This window comes from Eleutherodactylus coqui, chromosome 5 (genome assembly GCF_035609145.1).
Source record: "Eleutherodactylus coqui strain aEleCoq1 chromosome 5, aEleCoq1.hap1, whole genome shotgun sequence".
NCBI classification, from domain to species: domain Eukaryota; kingdom Metazoa; phylum Chordata; class Amphibia; order Anura; family Eleutherodactylidae; genus Eleutherodactylus; species Eleutherodactylus coqui.
Window position 1 is genome coordinate 14,394,717 of NC_089841.1, and position 22,477 is coordinate 14,417,193.

At 52.2% G+C, this 22,477-nt stretch overlaps 1 protein-coding gene and 1 non-coding gene across 3 annotated transcripts; both read left to right on the forward strand.

Annotated features, from left to right (window-relative positions):
* Positions 1-3,555: 3,555 nt before the first annotated feature.
* Positions 3,556-22,190, forward strand: LOC136629045 (nucleolin-like). Of its 2 annotated transcripts, XM_066605167.1 has the most exons (11): positions 3,557-3,783; positions 5,401-5,473; positions 5,510-5,533; positions 8,943-9,029; positions 11,395-11,487; positions 15,787-15,901; positions 19,047-19,195; positions 19,588-19,711; positions 19,903-20,033; positions 20,378-20,510; positions 21,840-22,190. In XM_066605167.1, exons 1-11 carry the CDS (start codon positions 3,766-3,768, stop codon positions 22,006-22,008), a joined length of 1,116 nt encoding a protein of 371 aa, XP_066461264.1. In that variant the 5' UTR covers positions 3,557-3,765; the 3' UTR covers positions 22,009-22,190. The 2 variants fall into 2 exon arrangements, with proteins under 2 accessions (XP_066461263.1, XP_066461264.1); XM_066605166.1 differs by having other exon boundaries at positions 3,556-3,783; positions 5,401-5,533.
* LOC136630979 (small nucleolar RNA SNORD20) lies at positions 20,092-20,167 on the forward strand. Its single transcript, XR_010792981.1, has one exon. It is a non-coding gene; the product is annotated as a small nucleolar RNA SNORD20 (small nucleolar RNA).
* Positions 22,191-22,477: the final 287 nt, after the last annotated feature.

Consider the following 22,477-nt stretch of genomic DNA (forward strand, 5'->3'; position numbering starts at 1 on the left):
CCCTGCTACGTCCACGTCTCACACACACACCACACACAGCCCTGCTACGTCCACGTCACACACACACACACCACACACAGCCCTGCTACGTCCACGTCTCACACACACACACCACACAGCCCTGCTACGTCCATGTCACACACACACACACCACACACAGCCCTGCTACGTCCACGTCACACACACACACACACACACACACCACACACAGCCCTGCTATGTCCACGTCACACACACACACCACACACAGCCCTGCTACGTCCACGTCACACACACACACACACCACACACAGCCCTGCTACGTCCACGTCACACACACACCACACACAGTCCTGCTACGTGCACGTCACACACACACACCACACACAGCCCTGCTACGTGCACGTCACACACACACAGCCCTGCTACGTGCACGTCACCCACACACAGCCCTGCTACGTGCACGTCACACACACACAGCCCTGCTACGTGCACGTCACACACACACAGCCCTGCTACGTGCACGTCACACACACACAGCCCTGCTACGTGCACGTCACACACAGCCCTGCTACGTGCACGTCACACACACACAGCCCTGCTACGTGCACGTCACACACACAGCCCTGCAACGTGCACATCACACACAGCACTGCTACGTGCACGTCACACACAGCCCTGCTACGTGCACGTCACACACACACACCACACACAGCCCTGCTACGTGCACGTCACACACACACACCACACACAGCCCTGCTACGTGCACGTCACACACACACAGCCCTGCTACGTGCACGTCACACACACACAGCCCTGCTACGTGCACGTCACACACACACAGCTCTGCTACGTGCACGTCACACACACACACAGCCCTGCTACGTGCACGTCACACACACACAGCCCTGCTACGTGCACGTCACACACACACAGCCCTGCTACGTGCACGCCACACACACACCACACACAGCCCTGCCACGTCCACATCACACACACACCACACACAGCCCTGCCACGTCCACGTCACACACACACCACACAGCCCTGCCACGTCCACGTCACACACACACCACACACAGCCCTGCCACGTCACACACACACACCACACACAGCCCTGCTACGTCCACGTCACACACACACCACACAGCCCTGCTACGTCCACGTCACACACACAGCCCTGCTACGTCCACGTCACACACACACCAGACACAGCCCTGCTACGTCCACGTCACACACACACCAGACACAGTCCTGCTACGTCCACGTCACACACACACCAGACACAGCCCTGCTACGTCCACGTCACACACACACCAGACACAGCCCTGCTACGTCCACGTCACACACACACCACACACAGCCCTGCTACGTCCACGTCACACACACACCACACACAGCCCTGCTACGTCCACGTCACACACACACCACACACAGCCCTGCTACGTCCACGTCACACACACACCACACACAGCCCTGCTACGTCCACGTCACACACACACACCACACACAGCCCTGCTACGTCCACGTCACACACACACCACACACAGCCCTGCTACGTCCACGTCACACACACACCACACACAGCCCTGCTACGTCCACGTCACACACACACCACACACAGCCCTGCTACGTCCACGTCACACACCACACACAGCCCTGCTACTTCCACGTCACACACACACCATACACAGCTCTGCTACGTCCACGTCACACACACACCACACACAGCCCTGCTACGTCCACGTCACACACACACACCACACACAGCCCTGCTACGTCCACGTCACACACACCACACACAGCCCTGCTACGTCCACGTCACACACACACACACCACACACAGCCCTGCTACGTGCACGTCACACACACACACCACACACAGCCCTGCTACGTCCACGTCACACACACACACCACACACAGCCCTGCTATGTCCACGTCACACACACACACCACACACAGCCCTGCTACGTCCACGTCACACACACACCACACACAGCCTTGCTACGTCCACGTCACACACACACACCACACACAGCCCTGCTACGTCCACGTCACACACACACCACACACAGCCCTGCTACGTCCACGTCACACACACACACCACACACAGCCCTGCTACGTCCACGTCACACACACACCACACACAGCCCTGCTACGTCCACGTCACACACACACACCACACACAGCCCTGCTACGTCAACGTCACACACACACCACACACAGCCCTGCTACGTCCACGTCACATACACAGCTCTATGTCCACGTCTCACATACAGCTCTGCTACGTCCACATCTCACACACACAGTTCTGCTTCTGCTACGTCTCACACACACACCACACACAGCTCTGCTACCTGCACGTCACAAGCTGCTCAACAATCAGTCCCAGGTGCGTCAAGTGGACTCTACAAGACAGCTACAGGCGGACTGTCGGAGCGATGCTCAACAATTAGTCCCCGATGTGCCTGTCAGACTCTACAAGCCAGCTACGGGTGGTCTGTTGGAGCATGCTCAATACTCAGTCCGCAATGCGCCCGGCGGGCTCTACAAGCCGGCTATGGGTGCTGGCCATATTGTAGCTCCAAGTACAGTCGCTGGAGGACTCGCACCCCCCACTAGTCCAACAACAGGATGTTAGCGCCAAACTATTTAGGCTGTAAAGCTCTGGGCGTAATTTAGCGACTATTCTGAGTCATGACTCATACTAGAAGTCCCATGTAAAGCTCAGGCACGAGTCGTGCTAGCGGGCCCGTGTAAAGCCCAGTCGCGCGGCGAGCTAGCGGGCCCACGTAAGGCTCAGTCGCGCGGCGAGCTAGCGGGCCCACGTAAGGCTCAGTCGCGCGGCGAGCTAGCGGGCCCACGTAAGGCTCAGTCGCGCGGCGAGCTAGCGGGCCCACGTAAGGCTCAGTCGCGCGGCGAGCTAGCGGGCCCACGTAAGGCTCAGTCGCGCGGCGAGCTAGCGGGCCCACGTAACGCTCAGTCGCGCGGCGAGCTAGCGGGCCCACGTAACGCTCAGTCGCGCGGCGAGCTAGCGGGCCCACGTAACGCTCAGTCGCGCGGCGAGCTAGCGGGCCCACGTAACGCTCAGTCGCGCGGCGAGCTAGCGGGCCCACGTAACGCTCAGTCGCGCGGCGAGCTAGCGGGCCCACGTAACGCTCAGTCGCGCGGCGAGCTAGCGGGCCCACGTAAGGCCAGGGTTACCTCAGGCTGTGAGGCAGGAAGCTCCGGGTTGCTGCAGTCAATACAACTACAAGCCGGCTAAGCGGCCTCTCGGCGCCGCTGCTCTCATACTACATAGAAGCCACCTTGTGGCCGGGAGAGGTTACGGCAGTCTACGGTTAGCACCTTCTCAGGCTGCTCCTCCCTGCTTGTCCCACCACACGCCCCCTCACAGAGCAGTGCGGACTTCACCGGACAACGGCAGGGAGCAGTCACACCGGCAGGGGGCAGTCACACCGGCGCCGCACGGGCTACTCGAGAAGCCGCCTACGCCGCAGCAGCCGCAGCATACTGCCGACCCCACGTGGGATCCTGCTACAGCGGCCACAGCACGTGCTAACTGTACCCCAGATGACGGACCAGCTGATAGGTCCGGACGGGTCTCGCGGCTTCATTGGTTGGAGCTGTGCGTTCCAAATCGGCTTCCTCGTCTGTCATTGGCTACACGTTCGCTAAGGATCTTAGGGGCGGAGCTTTCTCCCTAGCTCCTTTGCAGCCATTCGCTTTTCGGCTCCGGTTCCTCGTGCTCTCCTGACACGTGATTCGCACATCCCCTGCCGCCATGGTGAAGTCAGCCAAGGTAACGGGCCGGTTATTACTGTGTTATACCTATGTATTTCAGGTCTTCTCTCTGTGCGCCGTGCGGTAACGGGGGATCCAGGCAGCTTATTGTGGCCGGTCGCTGGCAGCGGGTCTTGCATTGCGCCACGGTCCACGAGGACCACATGGTTGTGGAAGGAGAGGACGATCCCACCAGTGGGGTGGAGCTCTGTGGTCATGTGACAACGCCGCAGCATCATCGGGATCTCGTGTCGCTGTGAAGTCGCGCCTTTTTGCTGGGATTTTCGCCCTGGGGATAGCGCGAGTTTAGAAGAGATCCCACGCCATCCGCCAGCAGGGGGCGCTGTTACCGATGGCCGGCTTTCGCTGCAACGGCGGGGGTGCATCGGGAGGGCAGCGCCGGGGCGGTGTATCGGAATAGCCCCCGCTGTTAACCCCTTAGGCCGCCTGCAGACGGCCGGGTCGGATCCCCTGTGAGAATTCTGTCAGCGGGACCCGACCCGCACCCCTGCAGGGACCAGTGCGGGTCTCCCCTTCTCCTCCGCCTCTGTGACGTTTCGGCCGCCGCCCAGCTGGCGCAGAGGGCGCCGGGAGTGGCATCTCTGTGCGGGCCTCTGCGAGACCTGAACAGAAATAGAGCATGGCACGACAAATCGGACTGCGTTATCTAATGCGATCCTCGGCAGACGGGCGGGAATGCTTCGGGAAATCCCGCCGCGGGATTGTTCACCTGTGTGCAGGGGGCTTACATGCCAAGACCTACGGTGATCATGGCATGAAAGGGGGAGCGACGGCATCAGATCCCCGCCGTGTGATTGGATGCCAGATACGGGTGTGCGGCATTACCAGTACAAGCGATGGGGCGTGGCAGGACGGATGTCCCGCGATGCTGGATCATAGGCGGTGCGAGGCGCTGCACGGATAGACAAAGTGTAAACTAACAAACAAGGGATCCTATATGGCAAAAAGTGTAAAAAAAAAAAAAAAAAAAAAAAAAAACTAAAAAAGCTGTGTGTTCCCCAAACTGGTGCCCCTAAAAACTAGCGCTCGTCACGCAAAAAACAGCCCCCACAGCCGCCGTCCGCGGGAGAATAACAGTCCTGGCGCTCTGAGTGCAGCGATGTAGGAGGAAAAAGAATCCCCAAAAAATGTTTTTTATTGCAGAAAAGTCAAAAAACCTACAAAAAAATAATTTTGGTCTCATTGTAACCGTAGCGACCGCAGAAATAACGTATCGCGTCCTTGGTGCTGAACGCTGTAGGAATAAACTGACAATCGATGCGTTTTCTCTCCCTGCGGTCATAAAATCATTTATAGTTCCCCAATACGGTCGACGCACCCAAACATGGCGCCGATAACTACGGCTCGCCTCGCATAAAACCTGCCCGTGTGCGGCCGCGCCGACGGAGCAAAAAAGGTATGGCTTTTGAAAAATGGAGATGAGTCCGCCAAAAATCGTTGCGTCCTAAAGCCCAAAGCCGGCCGTGCCCTTAAGGGGTTAATGCTGCCCCCCGAAGACTAACTTTACACTGAATCCAAAATGGCTGGTGCATGCGGACGGGGCGCTGCTGAGTTACTGGAGCGCCGGCCAACATGGACGACCTGCCGGGTCTCACATTGCTTCCTCTTTCAACAGGTGGAGGTTCCGGTTCAAAAACTGCATAAGAAGACCGCCCCTCCAGCCAAGACCACCGTCCCATCCAAGACCGCCCCCCCGGCCAAGACCACCACTCCAGCCAAGACCACCCCCCCGGCCGGAGCCAAGAAGGGTAATAAATCACTAGCGGTTGCTGACTGTAGCAGGGTCCGCCGCCCGAACACCAGGCATTAGTAACCACATGAAGAGTGAGACATTTGCGCTCCCCCGATATACGGACTAAGGCCTCAGGTCCACGGCATTAATTGACTTTAAAAATCCACACATATGTCTCCCGCACGTGCGATCCGCGCCCGTAGGGAACCCTTGGGCACCCGCAGCTAATTTAAATACCTGCAGGTGTCATTTTTCTCCGGTGCGGGGATTGCATGTGTGGGAAAACGCCCGCAGCGCGCTTCATTTTGTGCGGTTTTCCCTCACGGATGGCTTCCACAAGTCAATGGAAGCCATCTGCCCCGCGACAGACGCAGCTGACACTGCGGCCGTGCCGTGGGACCGCGGGAAAGCGCATGCGCCATGCAGAAGAATGAAGATCTGGCCCTGACGGAGGAGGAGAGCCCCACTGCATCTGGAGAGGTGGGTGAAATTCATTTTTTGGCCTCATGGCTGCGGGATTCCGCCGCTGTCGCGCATACCTGCAGGGGCCCCGCCGTTGTCATGTATACATGTGAGAAAGCTGTAGTCTGATGTCATGGTAGCGTCGGGCTCGATGACTGCTGCTCTGATCGTTGGCCTCCAGCATCATTTTGTCCCTTGACGAGGCGGCCCATCGGATGCCATTCCAGCTTTTTCTGACCCATTAAACGCCGGTTTCTGGATTCTCTGGCTGATTTCTTCATTTCGGAAGGTAACGGTTGCAGAGGACATGTAATAACTGAACCGGTTGGGTCAGTGAATTTATATCCACTGCCTGTGACAGCATTTTTTTCTAGCCACGGACGCAACATACAACATATAACATATGAAAGTTATTATACTGAAAGGCAATTATAAGTCCCAGCGTCACAGAAGAATATAAATTTAGTATCAAAGGTGATTCTATCAGAAACGGTGTGAATCTCGGAGGGGGCTTCTACATCAGTGGATATTATGAGAAACCCAGAGCAGAGGTAACCTGGTGGCCCGGTGGTGGCCCCCTAATCTCAGTTTACAGACACTACACTTTCACACTCCTTGTCACTGGACTGATTATTTACGGTTATGCTCATCCCTCCCTGGTTGTTATCTAGGTCCTGTTAATCGTGACATGTCTGTGCCCTCCCAGGTGATCATGTTTATATGGTTTTCCTATTGATTCCATAATATTAGTTCGGCTGGATCTGTTGGTCTTAAAATATCAAGTTGTTTGTGTCCCATAATGGCCCCAATTAAAAAAAAAAAAAAGAAACTTGCATCGCGCCCCACAAAAGCTCTCGCAGAGCTCCATCGATGGGAAAGAAACCAGTGTTAGGCAGGGTTCACACAGGACGTATTTTCGTCGGAAATCTCAGTTTGGTCGCAGCGAAAACCGCGAGATTTCCGCCGGGAGAACCGCTGTGGTTTAAGCCGCGGCGGCTTTGAAGCGGCCCGGCCGTATCCTTTTCCGTTGCGGCCGGCTCTCCCGTAGAGGAGAGCGCGGCCGTGATGTAAATAAACAAAAAAAAGAAAGTAAACAGACATGCTCAATCTTTTGAAGCTGCGGCGGCCGCAGTTTCAACCGGATTTACCGCAGCGGATTAGCCGTCCCGTGCGGACGAGGTTTCGGAGAAATCTCGTCCACATGGCTGGCTAATCCCGAGATTAGCGGCTGCGGGCGGATCTGCTGCGGCAAATCCACCCCGTGTGAACCTAACCTTATTGGTCTGTAACATCTTGTAAAGGTAGTAAAACCGGACAAACGATCTGTACTGATTGTACCGACTGCAGAAGGGAGCTGACATGTGGCCCTTATGGAGCTGACTGTACTAGATAAACGGAGGGGCCCTGTGGCCACTAATGTAGCTCGTGGTTCTTTTTACCTATCCCTGAACCAATGGGAGGGTTCCTAATGGCCCCTGGTTGGGCAGGATCCAGGACACTACTATTGGGGCCACTATGGGGGATACTGTTACTATGACGAACAGTACTGGTGCCAATGTAGGGCCACTGAGGCCACTGATGGGGTCACTATTACTACTGGGGCAACTATAGGGGTCACTATTGGGGCTCACCCTCATGGATGTGGGCACATTTCAGTCCTGCCCGCATGTTTCGCCCGCTCTGGTGTGTTTTTAAGTGCATATTTGTGCATGCAGAGAATCCCCATAGACGGCTCATTGACATGGTGTGCAGGTAAGCAGCTATCCTGCGTACTCGCTGTGTATTTGTGCCGCCCATCTATTTCCATGGCTTATCGCAGTGTGTAATACGCCCCAACAAGGTCATGCTGTATATTTTATCATGTGATTGTACATCATGCGAAAAGATACTCATGGGAATGAGCCGATTGACATCAATGGGTTCTGCTCACTCCGTGTTCCTCACACAAGACATCTGTCACTGAAGACCGTCACAAAGGGAAGTACAGTCCAAATATGATGGCGACTTTTGCTGGTTCTTACAGAAGGAAGGCCGCCCTCACTTCCTGCGGGTTCAGCGGCGTTCTTACAGAAGGAAGGCCGCCCTCACTTCCTGCGGGTTCAGCGGCGTTCTTACAGAAGGAAGGCCGCCCTCACTTCCTGTGGGTTCAGCGGCGTTCTTACAGAAGGAAGGCCGCCCTCACTTCCTGTGGGTTCAGCGGCGTTCTTACAGAAGGAAGGCCGCCCTCACTTCCTGCGGGTTCAGCGGCGTTCTTACAGAAGGAAGGCCGCCCTCACTTCCTGCGGGTTCAGCGGCGTTCTTACAGAAGGAAGGCCGCCCTCACTTCCTGCGGGTTCAGCGGCGTTCTTACAGAAGGAAGGCCGCCCTCACTTCCTGCAGGTTCAGCAGCGTTCTTACAGAAGGAAGGCCGCCCTCACTTCCTGCGGGTTCAGCGGTGCTGTCATGCATTCTTGACAATGTTTTGGCTGCATCTTCAGCACAGCTGAAATTGCAGCCAAAGAAGCTATACTCGCCTACCAGGGGCCGCCCGGGTCCCTCCCGCTGCTGCCCGGCGCTGCTGTAGGCTTCCCGTGCGCTTGTCAGTGCAGATGGAGCATCTATTACTGGTAACTGGGTTTGAGAACCTTACCTCCAGCATTGCTCTGATTGGTTCTCGCTCACTGGCTCAGCCAATCGGAGCCGGTGCTCAATGCACCAATCAGCCATTCATTGAGCGGTCCCATTGAATACAACGGGAGTGCTGTACCGCAATTAGTATCACAGTAAAAAGTGCGAGGGGGGGGGGGTCGAGATTTAAGCGTTACATCGCCCCAAACCAGTCGACTAGTAATATTACGGCACGTCCAAACTGTTATAAAGTGAGACGAGCCGCGAGTATTCAGTGTCACCCGCGGAATCAGCACAGGGCGGCGATTTGTCTTTGCTTTTTTATTTTATTTTTAATACTTTCTTCTTCCATTTAGAAACTGTAAAGGAATCCGGAAAACGCAAAAAAGAAACGGCGATAAATGTCGCTGCTGCAGAGAAACCGAAGAGAGAAGGAGCCGAAGGTAATCATCTGGTTTAGCATCGCCACGGAATCTGCGCTGGTCTCTGGGAGTCATCCATACGTGGCAATATAAAACAATCACCGTACACGGCCATATACTTACTGAGTACGGAGGGCCGATAGCTGCATCCCCGCATCATACAGGTAGCAGACCACCAAATGAGGGAGCTAATTACACCCGTGATGAGACGGCCACTCACTCTATATTAAGAGGCTGTGTGAGCGGCTGTCTCATCGGTGTCCCTCACAGGTGTAATTGGCTCCCTCATTTGGTAGTCTGCTGCCTGCATGGTGAGACGATGCAGCTATCTGCCCTCCGTAGTCAGTAAGTATATGGCCATGGTCTGTGTTTGCTGGTATTCATCCAAGTGTAAATGAAGCTCATGGTGTCTGCGCCCGTCTTTAGACCTGTTCCATTATGCCTGAGGAGGCTGGAAGGCTCTCTGTAACATCATGTATTCCTGTTAGCCATTAAACGGTATCATATCTACAAGATGTCTTGATTCCTCTTGCTGGGAACAATCACACTTTATATGCACTAAAATAGACCCAACAGGAGAGCAGACAGATTTTTTGTGACCACCGGGGGAGGGGAGGGTGTATCCCCTGCAGTGATCTGCCAGTTCACTGACCACCAAAATGGTCACTGCAGTTTCCTAACTACGTCAGGCAGACTGTTTCTTCACTGCTCTCTGATTACCCAGAGCTGGCCAATCGGAGAGCTGGTATAGCTCATAGGTGAGGGTCTAACACTACTAATGCATTATGCGCACTAGGTAGTTGGCTGATGCAATCTTCAAACTACCTAATCCCCATAGTACAATGGTAGTTGGACTACCCAATGCATTATACCTGCTCTCAGATTCCAAAAAGGGGCCCTCTGATCTGGAGGCACATTCTGCAGAGGGACATCGGTACATGCAGCCTGAGAAGAATCTAACGCTCCTCTATGTGTACATATTTTGTTCCTCTGAAGTAACCATGACTTGATACATTTTTCTGCGTGAACAACACCTGTATCAAATTAACTCGGGCGAAGCCGGGTATATCAGCTAGTACGTGTATACGGAGCAGCTGTAACTGAGCTATGCAGCCGAGTCCTGGCAGTTGAATCCTTTTAGATGCCACAGCATCCAGCTATGCTAGAGGGGTACCCCCTGCATGATCACTATCGGCACTGTCCTCCCCGTGACACGATGGGGCACACCGATGCGTTGCAGTGAGGCTGCTGTCTCGGTACAAAGTTAATGGCACGATATGTTTTTCCTATTGATTACATAATTATATTAGTTTGGCTGGATTCATTAGTCTTAGGCCTCATGTCCAGGGCTAAAATAAAATCCGCAGCGTGATCCGCGCCCCATAGGGATACATTGGATACCCGCAGGTAGTTAAATACCTGCGGATGTCATTTTCCCTTCAGGCACGGATTGCGTGTGCGGGAAAACACCTGCACCATGCTCCATTTTAGTGCGGGTCTACCGCGGGGATACCTTCCGCAGGATTCTATTGAGGCCTATGGAAGCCGTCCGGATCTGTGGCACACCCGTATCAGAATGTCTGCCGAGCACATCCACCGGGCCGAAGAAAGAAGATCCGGCCGCGATGGAGGGAAGATCCGCAGCGTTCGGACAGGTAAGTAAATCTTTTTAGGCCTCATGTCCGCGGGAAAGGAGGGACCCGCTGCGGGATTCTGCATGAAGAATCCGCGGCGGGCCTGATTTTTTTTCCCCCGGTGGACATGAGGCCTTAGGATATCAAGTTGTGTGTCCCAAAATGGCACCAATAGAAAAAAAACTGCAGCTCCTCCCACAAAAGCTCTCGCAGAGCTCCATCGATGGGAAAGAAACCAGTGTTATTGGTCTTCAACCTCTTGTAAAGGTAGTAAAACCTGACAAACGATCTGTACTGATTGTACCGACTGCAGAAGGGAGCTGGCATGTGGCCCTTATGGAGCTCACTAGACTGGATAAACGGAGGGACTCTGGCGGCGGCTGGCGGAGGGGCCCTGTGGCGGCTGGCGGAGGGACTCTGGCGGCGGCTCACGGAGGGGCTCTGGCGGAGGGGCCCTGTGGCGGCTGGCGGAGGGGCTCTGGCGGCGGCTGGCGGAGGGGCTCTGTGGCCGCTGATGTAGCTGGTGGCTCTTCTTATCAGCTCGCCATTAAGTTCTTGTTTGTAGACATGGCTGCAATCCAGATCCTTCACCCCCTGTTGTAATCACTGGGTAACTGTGGGGTTTGAGTTTGATAACAAAATATATAAGTTTCACGGTAGATCCGTTTTTGGAAGTGGCTCCTCCTGTAAACGGGAGGATGACGACGATTTGTCTTTAGTTTTTATTTTAAATACTTTCTCTTTCCATTTAGAAACTGTAAAGAAATCTAGAAAACACAAAAAAGAAATGCCAATAAATGTCGCTGCTCCGAAGAGAAAGAAGCAGAAGAGAGAAGGAGCGGCAGGTATTTGTCTGGCTGGGATTTGGTTTGGTTTTGTCGTGTTTTTCTTTCTTCCACCTTTCATGAGTTAGATTTTTTTTCTGTCTGTATATCGTTCAATGAACAGGATAAATCCAATATTTTTAGGTCTGGACCTGTACCGATGTGCGATTACTAATTGTCTTTTATCTATTTTTGTTACTGGAAAACTAAAGGGCGGAGCTTAAACTTAATTTTTTTTTTTTGTTACCGTAAAGCATTTTATTGGGCCTTTTTCTCATCTGTATCATTGGGGAGCACCGCTATAGACTGTGGGTATAGCTTTTGCCACTAGGAGGCGAAACTAAGCAGAGAAGTGTTAACTCCTCCTACTAGCTATAACATTCCTGCAGGCACCAGCTACTCCGTTTTTAGCTTTGTGTCTGCAGGAGGCAGACCTTTTAAGTCAACAGTCTTCAGAACCAAATGGATGTGGGAAACACTGGGCAGGCAGGACTCTCCCTGTTCCCCCAACGAGGAGGGAAGATGGCAAGTTGTCGTGCCTCCCTATTCTTCTTGGAGGAGGACAATCAATTCTGTTTGATCATGACCCACTAGCCATAGGGTTCCCCATCCCAGAACACACCCCGGTAGGTCAGCGAATAGATGGCGTTCACTGCTGGATATGAGGGAACCTCCTCCAGCATCATTACACTTTGCAGAGTAGGTAAGTAAATGAGTGAATATTTTTCCGGACCCCCTGCTGTGCCACTGTACTCGTTAGTCGGTGGTTCAATCCTCCAACAGGCAGCCACATGGCCTTAGATCAGTCTGCCAGTCCTCCGGGCAGCCCTATAAGACACTGAACCAGTATGGGCCCAATCCCTCTTGCAGGCGGTCTCAGAACCAAAATGGCATCTAATTCTTTCTAGAAAGACTGGACAGCTAGTTCAGACAGCCGTCTCAATGTGGACGTCGTTCGATCATGACCTCTTTCCCTGCTGACCCTAATTTGACTGCAGAACGGACCACAAATCTTCCACTTTGTGGATAGCCGCATTGTTGCTATAAGGCGTACTCAGTAAATTCAGAGCTGCCTCCTAACGCACTCCCAGAGCGTTCTCCAAGTATCCTTCCTCCGCAGATACAATGCGAAAAGCTCTGGTCCAACAGTGGAGCCGAATGCTTTGCTAAACCGAAGAGTTACATGGTATGTTGGGCCGAATGAAGACAATGTCCATCTAGTTCAGCCTGCTGTAAGACCCGGATCAAAAACCCGCCGGTCACCTAAAATTTATATCCTGTAATATCCTTCTGCACTAGAAAGGCATCCAGTCCCCTCTTAAACTCCTCTATGGATTTTGCCATCACCACTTCCTCCGGCAGAGAGTTCCACAGTCTCACTGCTCTTACAGTAAAGAACCCCCTTCTGTGTTGGTGATGAAACCTGCCTTCTTCTAGACATAGCGGATGTCCTCTTGTTACCGTCGCAGTCCTGGGTGTAAACAGATCCTGGCAGAGATCCTTGTATTGTCCCCTCATGTACTTATACACAGTTATTTGGTCGCCTCTTAGCCGTCTTTTTTCCAGGGTAAATAATCCCAGTTTTGATGCCTCTCTGGGTATTCCAGTCCCGTCATTCCATGTATTAGTTTAGTTGCCCTTCTTTGAACCCCTCCAGCACTGTAACCTCTTTCCTGCACACAGTGCATAATCTTACATTTAAGATTTGAGATGGCTTGCATCCTTTTAGCCAGCCGACACCCCAACCACCAGTGGTTGTCCCCAGCAGCGCATCCTCCAGTGTCCCGTTTGGCAAAATAAAATACTCTCTTCGGCTGACGTGCCTTTCTTCAGCCTGGTGTGACGGGTGCCTTGCGTCAGCAGAGCATTTGCTGGAGTTCCTAAACAATTGCGCTGAGGACTTTTGTTTCCATTCCTTCTCTGGACGAATCGGATAGGGAAGTTATTTTGGGCTCTCCCGGAGCCCCATGCCTGGTCAGCCTTTGGTCCAAGTTTACAGCCAGAACATTTTGAGGCCTTCAGGCACTCGCACACCAGGGTCCAGAGGGGGCCCTCCAGTCCCTCCTCCCTGAACAGTCCCTCTCCTTCCTAAAGAAAGCACATGTAAGGGGTGTGGTAGGAGACTTCTACAAATCAAATGCATCTACAAGGCTTCTCTCAAAGTTTGAAGAAACCCTGGGAAATGGCAAACGCACATCCAGGAAAATGTCATTTCTCCGTAGACCATTCATGGCCCCCACACAATTTTCCAGACCAGCCTTTATAACCTCCTGGTATTAGTCTACCACCGAATAATATCGGCTTCATTCTAAAAACGGCCTACGGTCTATCTCCATGCAGTATCTCACAGGAGGCCCACTATAAACTTTTAGTCCGTTGGTACAGGACGCCTCAGTGGCTATTTGATCATAAACTCGCTCCTCATCACAATTGCTGGAGATGGGAAGTGGGCATAGGCTCTTACCTTCACATTTGGTGGGAGTGCCCGTCTGTGACTTCCTTCTGGCAGGGAATTGAGGCGACCCTACGGAAGCTCTCTCCTAACTTTCAGATCACTCCAGAGATTATATTTCTATGGAGACCCTCATCAGGCTTCCATCCTCTAAAACAGAAACCGATTGCGTACTTAATCGACGCTGCAAAAGCACTTATCCCTCTTCTGTGGCTCCAAAACCCCCACCCTCCCTGACTCAATGGATAGACAGAGTCGATTTGACCTGTAATTTGGAAGAGCTAGTCATTTGGTCGAGGGGCACACATGACGGATTCCTGGAGTCCATGGAGGAGCATCAGACCCGGCCTGTAGACGACGACTATGGCTATAAGAAGACCAAGGAGCTTAAATCTCCCTGCCTGCAAGGCTACAACCTACACATACCCATTACGACTCACGGGTCAGAGTTGTTGAGTCACGTGACTCACAAATGACAGTCAGGCGCCTGCACTCTCTGAGGTCTCACGCTACCTTACCCCCCACCCTACTATCTATAAACTTCCCAGATACGGCAGACTCTTAGCTTGGCCGGTACAGGCATCCATGGACTCAGTTCCTGGGGTTAAAGTCCCGAGATGCGAGTGCCGTTTTTCAAGGAATCTCTAAGGGACTTCCTCTTAATTGGTTCAGGTTCTCTGCAGAGAGCCGCTGGTGGTAAGCATTTTCCTTTCAGTGAGAGCCGTACCTGCATTTACCAGCGCCAGCCACTACACAGAGGTCGGCACAAGCATTTCCGCTGCTTCAGGTCGAACCTATGTGTATTTGTGGCGCACGCGCCCACTAAGCTCCTTTTTTAGGGCCCCAGGACCCGACACCAGCCGATCAACTATTCCTGACCTATACCAACATGTTTCGCCTTATGGCTTCCTTGGGGGGAACACTCCCTAAAGCCCTGCTCGTTGCTCCCCCTGAGGACACCGCAAAGCAAAACATGTTGGGTGGCTATTAGAGAAGAGCGAGTCTACTCGCTAAGGCACATTACTCGAGCGAACAGTGCCTTAGCCGAGTATCTCCCCGCCCGTCTCTAAAGATTCGGGGGGCCGGCGGGGGGCGGGGAGGAACGGAGGGGAGATCTCTCTCTCTGTCACCCGTGCCGGCCCCCAAATCTTTACTCGAGCGAGTAGTGCCTTAGCCAAGTATCTCCCCGCTCGTCTCTAAAGATGCGGGGGCCGGCGGGGGGCGGGGAGGAACGGAGGGGAGATCTCTCTCTCTGTCACCCGTGCCGGCCCCCAAATCTTTACTCGAGCGAGTAGTGCCTTAGCCGAGTATCTCCCCGCTCGTCTCTAAAGATGCGGGGGCCGGCGGGGGGCGGGGAGGAACGGAGGGGAGATCTCTCTCTCTGTCACCCGTGCCGGCCCCCAAATCTTTACTCGAGCGAGTAGTGCCTTAGCCGAGTATCTCCCCGCTCATCTCTAAAGATTCGGGGGCCGGCGGGGGGCGGGGAGGAACGGAGGGGAGATCTCTCTCTCTGTCACCCGTGCCGGCCCCCAAATCTTTACTCGAGCGAGTAGTGCCTTAGCCGAGTATCTCCCCGCTCGTCTCTAATGTGCCTTAGCGAGTATACTCGCTCATCTCTAGCGGCTGTAGATGAGATTTTAATAGGGTTTGGTGCTGATTTTTAATCCCTACATAGGCTTTTGGCCGTTGGCCAAAATGGGGACTTTTTTGCCTTTGGCAATTAGAACTGTTTGCATGACCCGGAGTATTCCTCGGGCAATCTGATGATCTATTCCTGAATATTGGATTTATTGCGCTAACGATGTACGCCCGCTGTTCGCAGTCTTTACACCTAACTGATTTTGCGTTCTCACAAATGTTGTTGGCAGAGAAGGCCGCACGAACTCTGTTTGTGAAGAACCTACCCAACAGCGCAGGCGTCAAAGAACGACTACAGGAGATCTTTGGAAATGCCAAAGACATTCGCCTTCCTGTTGGTAAAGGGTGAGTTCATTCTCATTGAATATATTAAACTAATTAGGTTTGTGGTGAAATCTAAAACTTACTGTAATTGTAATTAATCCTAAAGTCACACTTTTGAACAGATGATAAATGTGCTTCTACACGGATGTAGAAATATTCCTACAGTTTTGTATATCTGCATTTCTATATTCTGCTTGAATTACAATTGGCTATAAGCCTAATCAAACTGCTAACGACCACTTGTCAGCGAGTATGTATGTGAGTGCTTCGCATCTGGTGACATCGTTGCTCGCCCTGCTGTGGGAGGAGTCAAGATTGTCTCGGGAATCAAGATGCATGTAGTAGAGCTGTGTGTGTGAGATGTGCTGTGTGTGATGTGTGTGGGGTCAGGATGGATGGAGTAGAGCTGTGTGTGTGATGTGTGGGGGTCAGGATGGATGGAGTAGAGCTGTGTGTGATGTGTGGGGGTCAGGATGGATGGAGTAGAGCTGTGTGTGTGATGTGTGGGGGTCAGGATGGATGGAGTAGAGCTATGTGTGTGATGTGTGGGGGTCAGGATGGATGGAGTAGAGCTGTGTGTGTGATGTGTGGGGGTCAGGATGGATGGAGTAGAGCTGTGTGTGATGTGTGGGGGTCAGGATGGATGGAGTAGAGCTGTGTGTGTGATGTGTGGGGGTCAGGATGGATGGAGTAGAGCTGTGTGTGATGTGTGGGGGTCAGGATGGATGGAGTAGAGCTGTGTGTGTGATGTGTGGGGGTCAGGATGGATGGAGTAGAGCTGTGTGTGTGATGTGTGGGGGTCAGGATGGATGGAGTAGAGCTGTGTGTATGATGTGTGGGGGTCAGGATGGATGGAGTAGAGCTGTGTGTATGATGTGTGGGGGTCAGGATGGATGGAGTAGAGCTGTGTGTGATGTGTGGGGGTCAGGATGGATGTAGCAGATCTGTGTGTGTGATGTGTGGGGGGTCAGGATGGATGGAGTAGAGCTGTGTGGGTGTGGTGTGGGGGGTCAGGATGGATGGAGTAGAGCTGTGTGGGTGTGATGTGTGGGGTCAGGATGGATGGAGTAGAGCTGTGTGTGTGATGTGTGGGGGTCAGGATGGATGGAGTAGAGCTGTGTGTGTGATGTGTGGGGGTCAGGATGGATGGAGTAGAGCTGTGTGTGTGATGTGTGGGGGTCAGGATGGATGGAGTAGAGCTGTGTGGGTAATGTGTGGGGGTCAGGATGGATGGAGTAGAGCTGTGTGGGTGATGTGTGGGGGTCAGGATGGATGGATGCAGTAGAGCTGTGTGTGTGATGTATGGGGGTCAGGATGGATGGATGGAGTAGAGCTGTGTGTGTGATGTGTGGGGGGTCAGGATGGATGGAGTAGAGCTGTGTGTGTGATGTGTGGGGGTCAGGATGGATGGAGTAGAGCTGTGTGTGATGTGTGGGGGTCAGGATGGATGGAGTAGAGCTGTGTGTGATGTGTGGGGGTCAGGATGGACGGAGTAGAGCTGTGTGTGATGTGTGGGGGATAGGATGGATGGAGTAGAGCTGTGTGTGTGATGTGTGGGGGTCAGGATGGATGGAGTAGAGCTGTGTGTGTGATGTGTGGGGGTCAGGATGGATGGAGTAGAGCTGTGTGTGTGATGTGTGGGGGTCAGGATGGATGGAGTAGAGCTGTGTGTGTGATGTGTGGGGGGTCAGGATGGATGGAGTAGAGCGGTGTGTGTGATGTGTGGGGGTCAGGATGGATGGAGTAGAGCGGTGTGTGTGATGTGTGGGGGTTAGGATGGATGGAGTAGAGCTGTGTGTGTGATGTGTGGGGGTCAGGATGGATGGAGTAGAGCTGTGTGTGTGATGTGTGGGGGGTCAGGATGGATGGAGTAGAGCGGTGTGTGTGATGTGTGGGGGTCAGGATGGATGGAGTAGAGCGGTGTGTGTGATGTGTGGGGGTTAGGATGGATGGAGTAGAGCTGTGTGTGTGATGTGTGGGGACAGGATGGATGAGTAGAGCTGTGTGGGGGTCAGGATGGATGGAGTAGAGCTGTGTGTGTGATGTGTGGGGGTCAGGATGGATGGAGTAGAGCGGTGTGTGTGGGGGTCAGGATGGATGGAGTAGAGCTGTGTGTGTGATGTGTGGGGACAGGATGGATGAGTAGAGCTGTGTGTGTGATGTGTGGGGGTCAGGATGGATGGAGTAGAGCTGTGTGTGATGTGTGGGGGTCAGGATGGATGGAGTAGAGCTGTGTGTGTGATGTGTGGGGGTCAGGATGGATGGAGTAGAGCTGTGTGTGATGTGTGGGGGTCAGGATGGATGGAGTAGAGCGGTGTGTGTGGGGGTCAGGATGGATGGAGTAGAGCTGTGTGTGTGATGTGTGGGGGTCAGGATGGATGGAGTAGAACTGTGTGTGATGTGTGGGGGTCAGGATGGATGGAGTAGAACTGTGTGTGATGTGTGGGGGTCAGGATGGATGGAGTAGAGCTGTGTGTGTGATGTGTGGGGGTCAGGATGGATGGAGTAGAGCTGTGTGTGTGATGTGTGGGGGTCAGGATGGATGGAGTAGAGCTGTGTGTGTGATGTGTGGGGGTCTGGATGGATGGAGTAGAGCTGTGTGTGATGTGTGGGGGTCAGGATGGATGGAGTAGAGCTGTGTGTGTGATGTGTGGAGGGGTCAGGATGGATGGAGTAGAGCTCTGTGTGTGATGTGTGGGGGTCAGGATGGATGGAGTAGAGCTGTGTGTGTGATGTGTGGGGGTCAGGATGGATGGAGTAGAGCTGTGTGTGATGTGTGGGGTCAGGATGGATGGAGTAGAGCTGTGTGTGATGTGTGGGGTCAGGATGGATGGAGTAGAGCTGTGTGTGATGTGTGGGGGTCAGGATGGATGGAGTAGAGCTGTATGTGTGATGTGTGGGGATCAGGATGGATGGAGTAGAGCTGTGTGTGATGTGTGGGGTCAGGATGGATGGAGTAGAGCTGTGTGTGATGTGTGGGGGTCAGGATGGATGGAGTAGAGCTGTGTGTGTGATGTGTGGGGGTCAGGATGGATGTACCATGTTGTACAGCTCTGTGACGCATTATGCCACCAGAAACACTGGTACTATAATTTCCTAATAATTAGTGAGCAGCTGTTGACGACTTGGTCATTGTGTGAATACGTAATTCTCTGTTCTCATATAGGATTGCTTATGTGGACTTCAGCACCGAAGCCGAGGCTGATGCAGCCCTTGTAGACAAGCAAGGTACAGAGATCGAAGGTCGCTTCATATTCATAGATTATACTGGTGAGAAGAGTCAGTTTTCTGGATGCAGAAGAGGATTGGTGGGAGGTGAGTCTATAGGACACTATGTGAACCAATAGTTGACCATTTCTATCTTCTCCCTGTGGTTTAATTCCTTGCAGGAGGCAGCGGGGTTGGCTAGTTTCTTACTTGTCGGTAAAGTATCTCAGTTTGATCCACTGGTTTAGTGGCTGACATGACGGCCAATGAGAGAATCTGAGTACTTATGTAGAAATCGATTTGGATGGTGAAGTTGTGATTCAGCTGACTGATTTAGTTTACAATGATTCCATTTAACGCTGGACTTCACGCACATCTGAAAGGCTAATGAAAAATATGCTGACCGCTGTTAAGGAAGTCATGGAAGTGAAAAACGTGAAAGAGATGTATTGCCCTTAATGTAAATGTCTGCTTGCATGAGAATTGTTTCTTTTTTCTAGACGACTGCAAGGTGCTTGCCGTAAGAAACCTGGCAGTCAGCGCGACCGAAGACCGTTTACAGGAAGTGTTTGAGAAGGCAATATCCATTAAAATTTCACAAAATAAGCAAGGAAAGCCCATGGGGTAAGCCTCGCCTGATGGGGTGGATGGCCGTTACTGCTTGGGAGGCAGAAGATGTTCAGATCTGGGTAGGGACCATGGGAGATCTGGGTAGGGACCATGGGAGATCTGGGTAGGGACCATGGGAGATCTGGGTAGGGACCATGGGACTATTGACCACAAGGTCATTGAACCTTTTTTTCTTTTATTCCCAGATATGCTTTTGTTGAATTTTCATCTGCAGAAGAAGCAAAGGAAGCCCTAGAATCTTATAATGCCACAGAGATTGCAGGCAGGTCAATACTGATTGAGTTCAGCCAAGGAGTAGACTCTCAAGGTGGAAAAGGTATGAAGATCTTCTTTCTTTTCTCCTCCCTTACCCAAAAAAACTGACAGTCTTGTGCTGGAAATGATGATGAAGCCGTCTGAACTTCTGATGAGAACTTTTTTTTATCTCTAGATAGTCAAGTACTGATCCAGCTGTAGGCATTGTGTGTCTTAATCCTGGTAAGGGTGCTACTGCATGAGCACCACCAAGACTTGGGATTTAGCTGGAGTTGCCACGCTGCATCCGGACTTGTACATTCAGCTGGTAGTTGGCAACCACCCCTGGTGCTCATGTACTCGTACCCTAACTGGTTTGTTCTAATGTGGACTTGTGTGCTCACTCATCTTCCTGAACTGTTTTAGGATCAACGCCATTAAAAACGCTGTATGTCAGAGGTCTTTCTGAGGACACAACTGAGGAGACCTTAAGGGAAGCATTTGGCGGATCTGTTAGTGCAAGAATAGTAACAGACAAAGACACTGGCGCATCCTTGGGGTAAGAGCTGGGGTCGAATATCAGATGTGTGCAATTCATTGTCTTGGGGAAAAATTGCAAAGTTGGTCCGAAACTCTCTGATTGAGCTCCGTGCAGCCGGTATTTTTGTGGCTGTAGATGGATTCGCGCAAGAAGAATGAAAATAAAAGGCACTCTTGGCTTTTAAGTCCTTCAAGTGAGGTTTGAAATGCTTCAGTGCAACATGCTAACTAGAATAAAAGTAAAACATTGGTTGTCTTTTCACCTCCACCACACTAGCTGTGAGTGTGCCTTCAATCATTTAGGCCTCCACCACACTAGCTGTGAGTGTGCCTTCAGTCATTTAGGCCTCCACCGCACTAGCTGTGAGCTTGCCTTCAATCATTTAGGCCTCCACCACACTAGCTGTGAGTGTGCCTTCAATCATTAGGGCCTCCACCACACTAGCTGTGAGTGTGCCTTCAATCATTAAGGCCTCCACCACACTAGCTGTGAGTGTGCCTTCAATCATTTAGGCCTCCACCACACTAGCTGTGAGTGTGCCTTCAATCATTTAGGCCTCCACCACACTAGCTGTGAGCTTGCCTTCATTTATTTAGGCCTCCACCACGCTAGCTGTGAGTGTGCCTTCAATCATTAAGGCCTCCACCACACTAGCTGTGAGTGTGCCTTCAATCATTTAGGCCTCCACCACACTAGCTGTGAGTGTGCCTTCAATCATTTAGGCCTCCACCACACTAGCTGTGAGTGTGCCTTCAATCATTTAGGCCTCCACCACACTAGCTGTGAGTGTGCCTTCAATCATTAAGGCCTCCACCGCACTAGCTGTGAGTGTGCCTTCAATCATTAAGGCCTCCACCGCACTAGCTGTGAGTGTGCCTTCAATCATTTAGGCCTCCACCACACTAGCTGTGAGTGTGCCTTCAATCATTTAGGCCTCCACCACACTAGCTGTGAGTGTGCCTTCAATCATTAGGGCCTCCACCACACTAGCTGTGAGTGTGCCTTCAATCATTAGGGCCTCCACCACACTAGCTGAGTGTGCCCTCAATCATTAAGGCCTCCACCACACTAGCTGTGAGTGCGGGTTGGGCGCAGCTCGTATCGGAGAGCACACGGACACTAGTCTGTGTGTTGTCTCTTAGGCACAAGATATGACATTCCTTGTCATTGTGCTATTTGTCATCCTTAAAACTGCCAGGAATAGGACCTGCCGTAAGTTTATAGGCAGTCTGTTTGTGCATAGTCACATAGGCCTATAATGTGTCTGTGTGCTGTCCAAGGGTTAACACGGACCCCATGCAGTCTGGTAGTGTGTGCCCCTAGCCTTAATGTTGTGTCTCCTTGCAGGTTTGGTTTTGTAGAATTCTCTACAGCCGAAGATGCTAAAGCTGCAAAAGAAGCAATGGAGGATGGGGAGATTGACGGAAACAAAGTTACATTAGACTTTGCTAAACCAAAAGGGGAGGACGGCAGAAGAGGTGGTCCGTGCATATCCAGGACTGGGGGGCCACTTTAATACCGGTTGTCAGAACCACCTTTGTTCTCCCACAACTATGTGCCCATAAATATGCCTATCTCAAAGAGGAGTCAAGCCGCTAGCAGACACTTCTGGCAGCGGCTTATGTTGCAGGGGTCCCAACAGTTAGACCCCAAGTAATCTATCCATTTTTCTCTATCCAGGGTAATTAAAAAATAAATAAATAAATAAAAAATAGGCCTCTTACTGGAAGACCCTTTCCCTGCTCAGGATATTCCTGGCTAGATAAAGAGCTGGGTTACAAACGTCATGTTTTGTTCTGGAGGATCTGTCGCATTACACAGTCAACCCACGATTTGGATGGAGTGGATATTGCAGAGAATTTAAACTTTAAAGGCCCTTTTACACGTAACTATCAATGCACAAAATTTGTTCAAACGCCCAATAATGAGTGATGATTGTTACATGACCTACCTATCTTACTGCTCATTCAGCGTTTCCTTTGCTG

Bases quoted from the DNA above. Each gene is read 5' to 3' on its own strand.
- LOC136629045 (XM_066605166.1), top strand. The intron at 19,712-19,902 runs GTAAGCCTCGCC...TTTTATTCCCAG, and splicing joins AAGCAAGGAAAGCCCATGGG to ATATGCTTTTGTTGAATTTT. The intron at 20,034-20,377 runs GTATGAAGATCT...GAACTGTTTTAG, and splicing joins AGACTCTCAAGGTGGAAAAG to GATCAACGCCATTAAAAACG.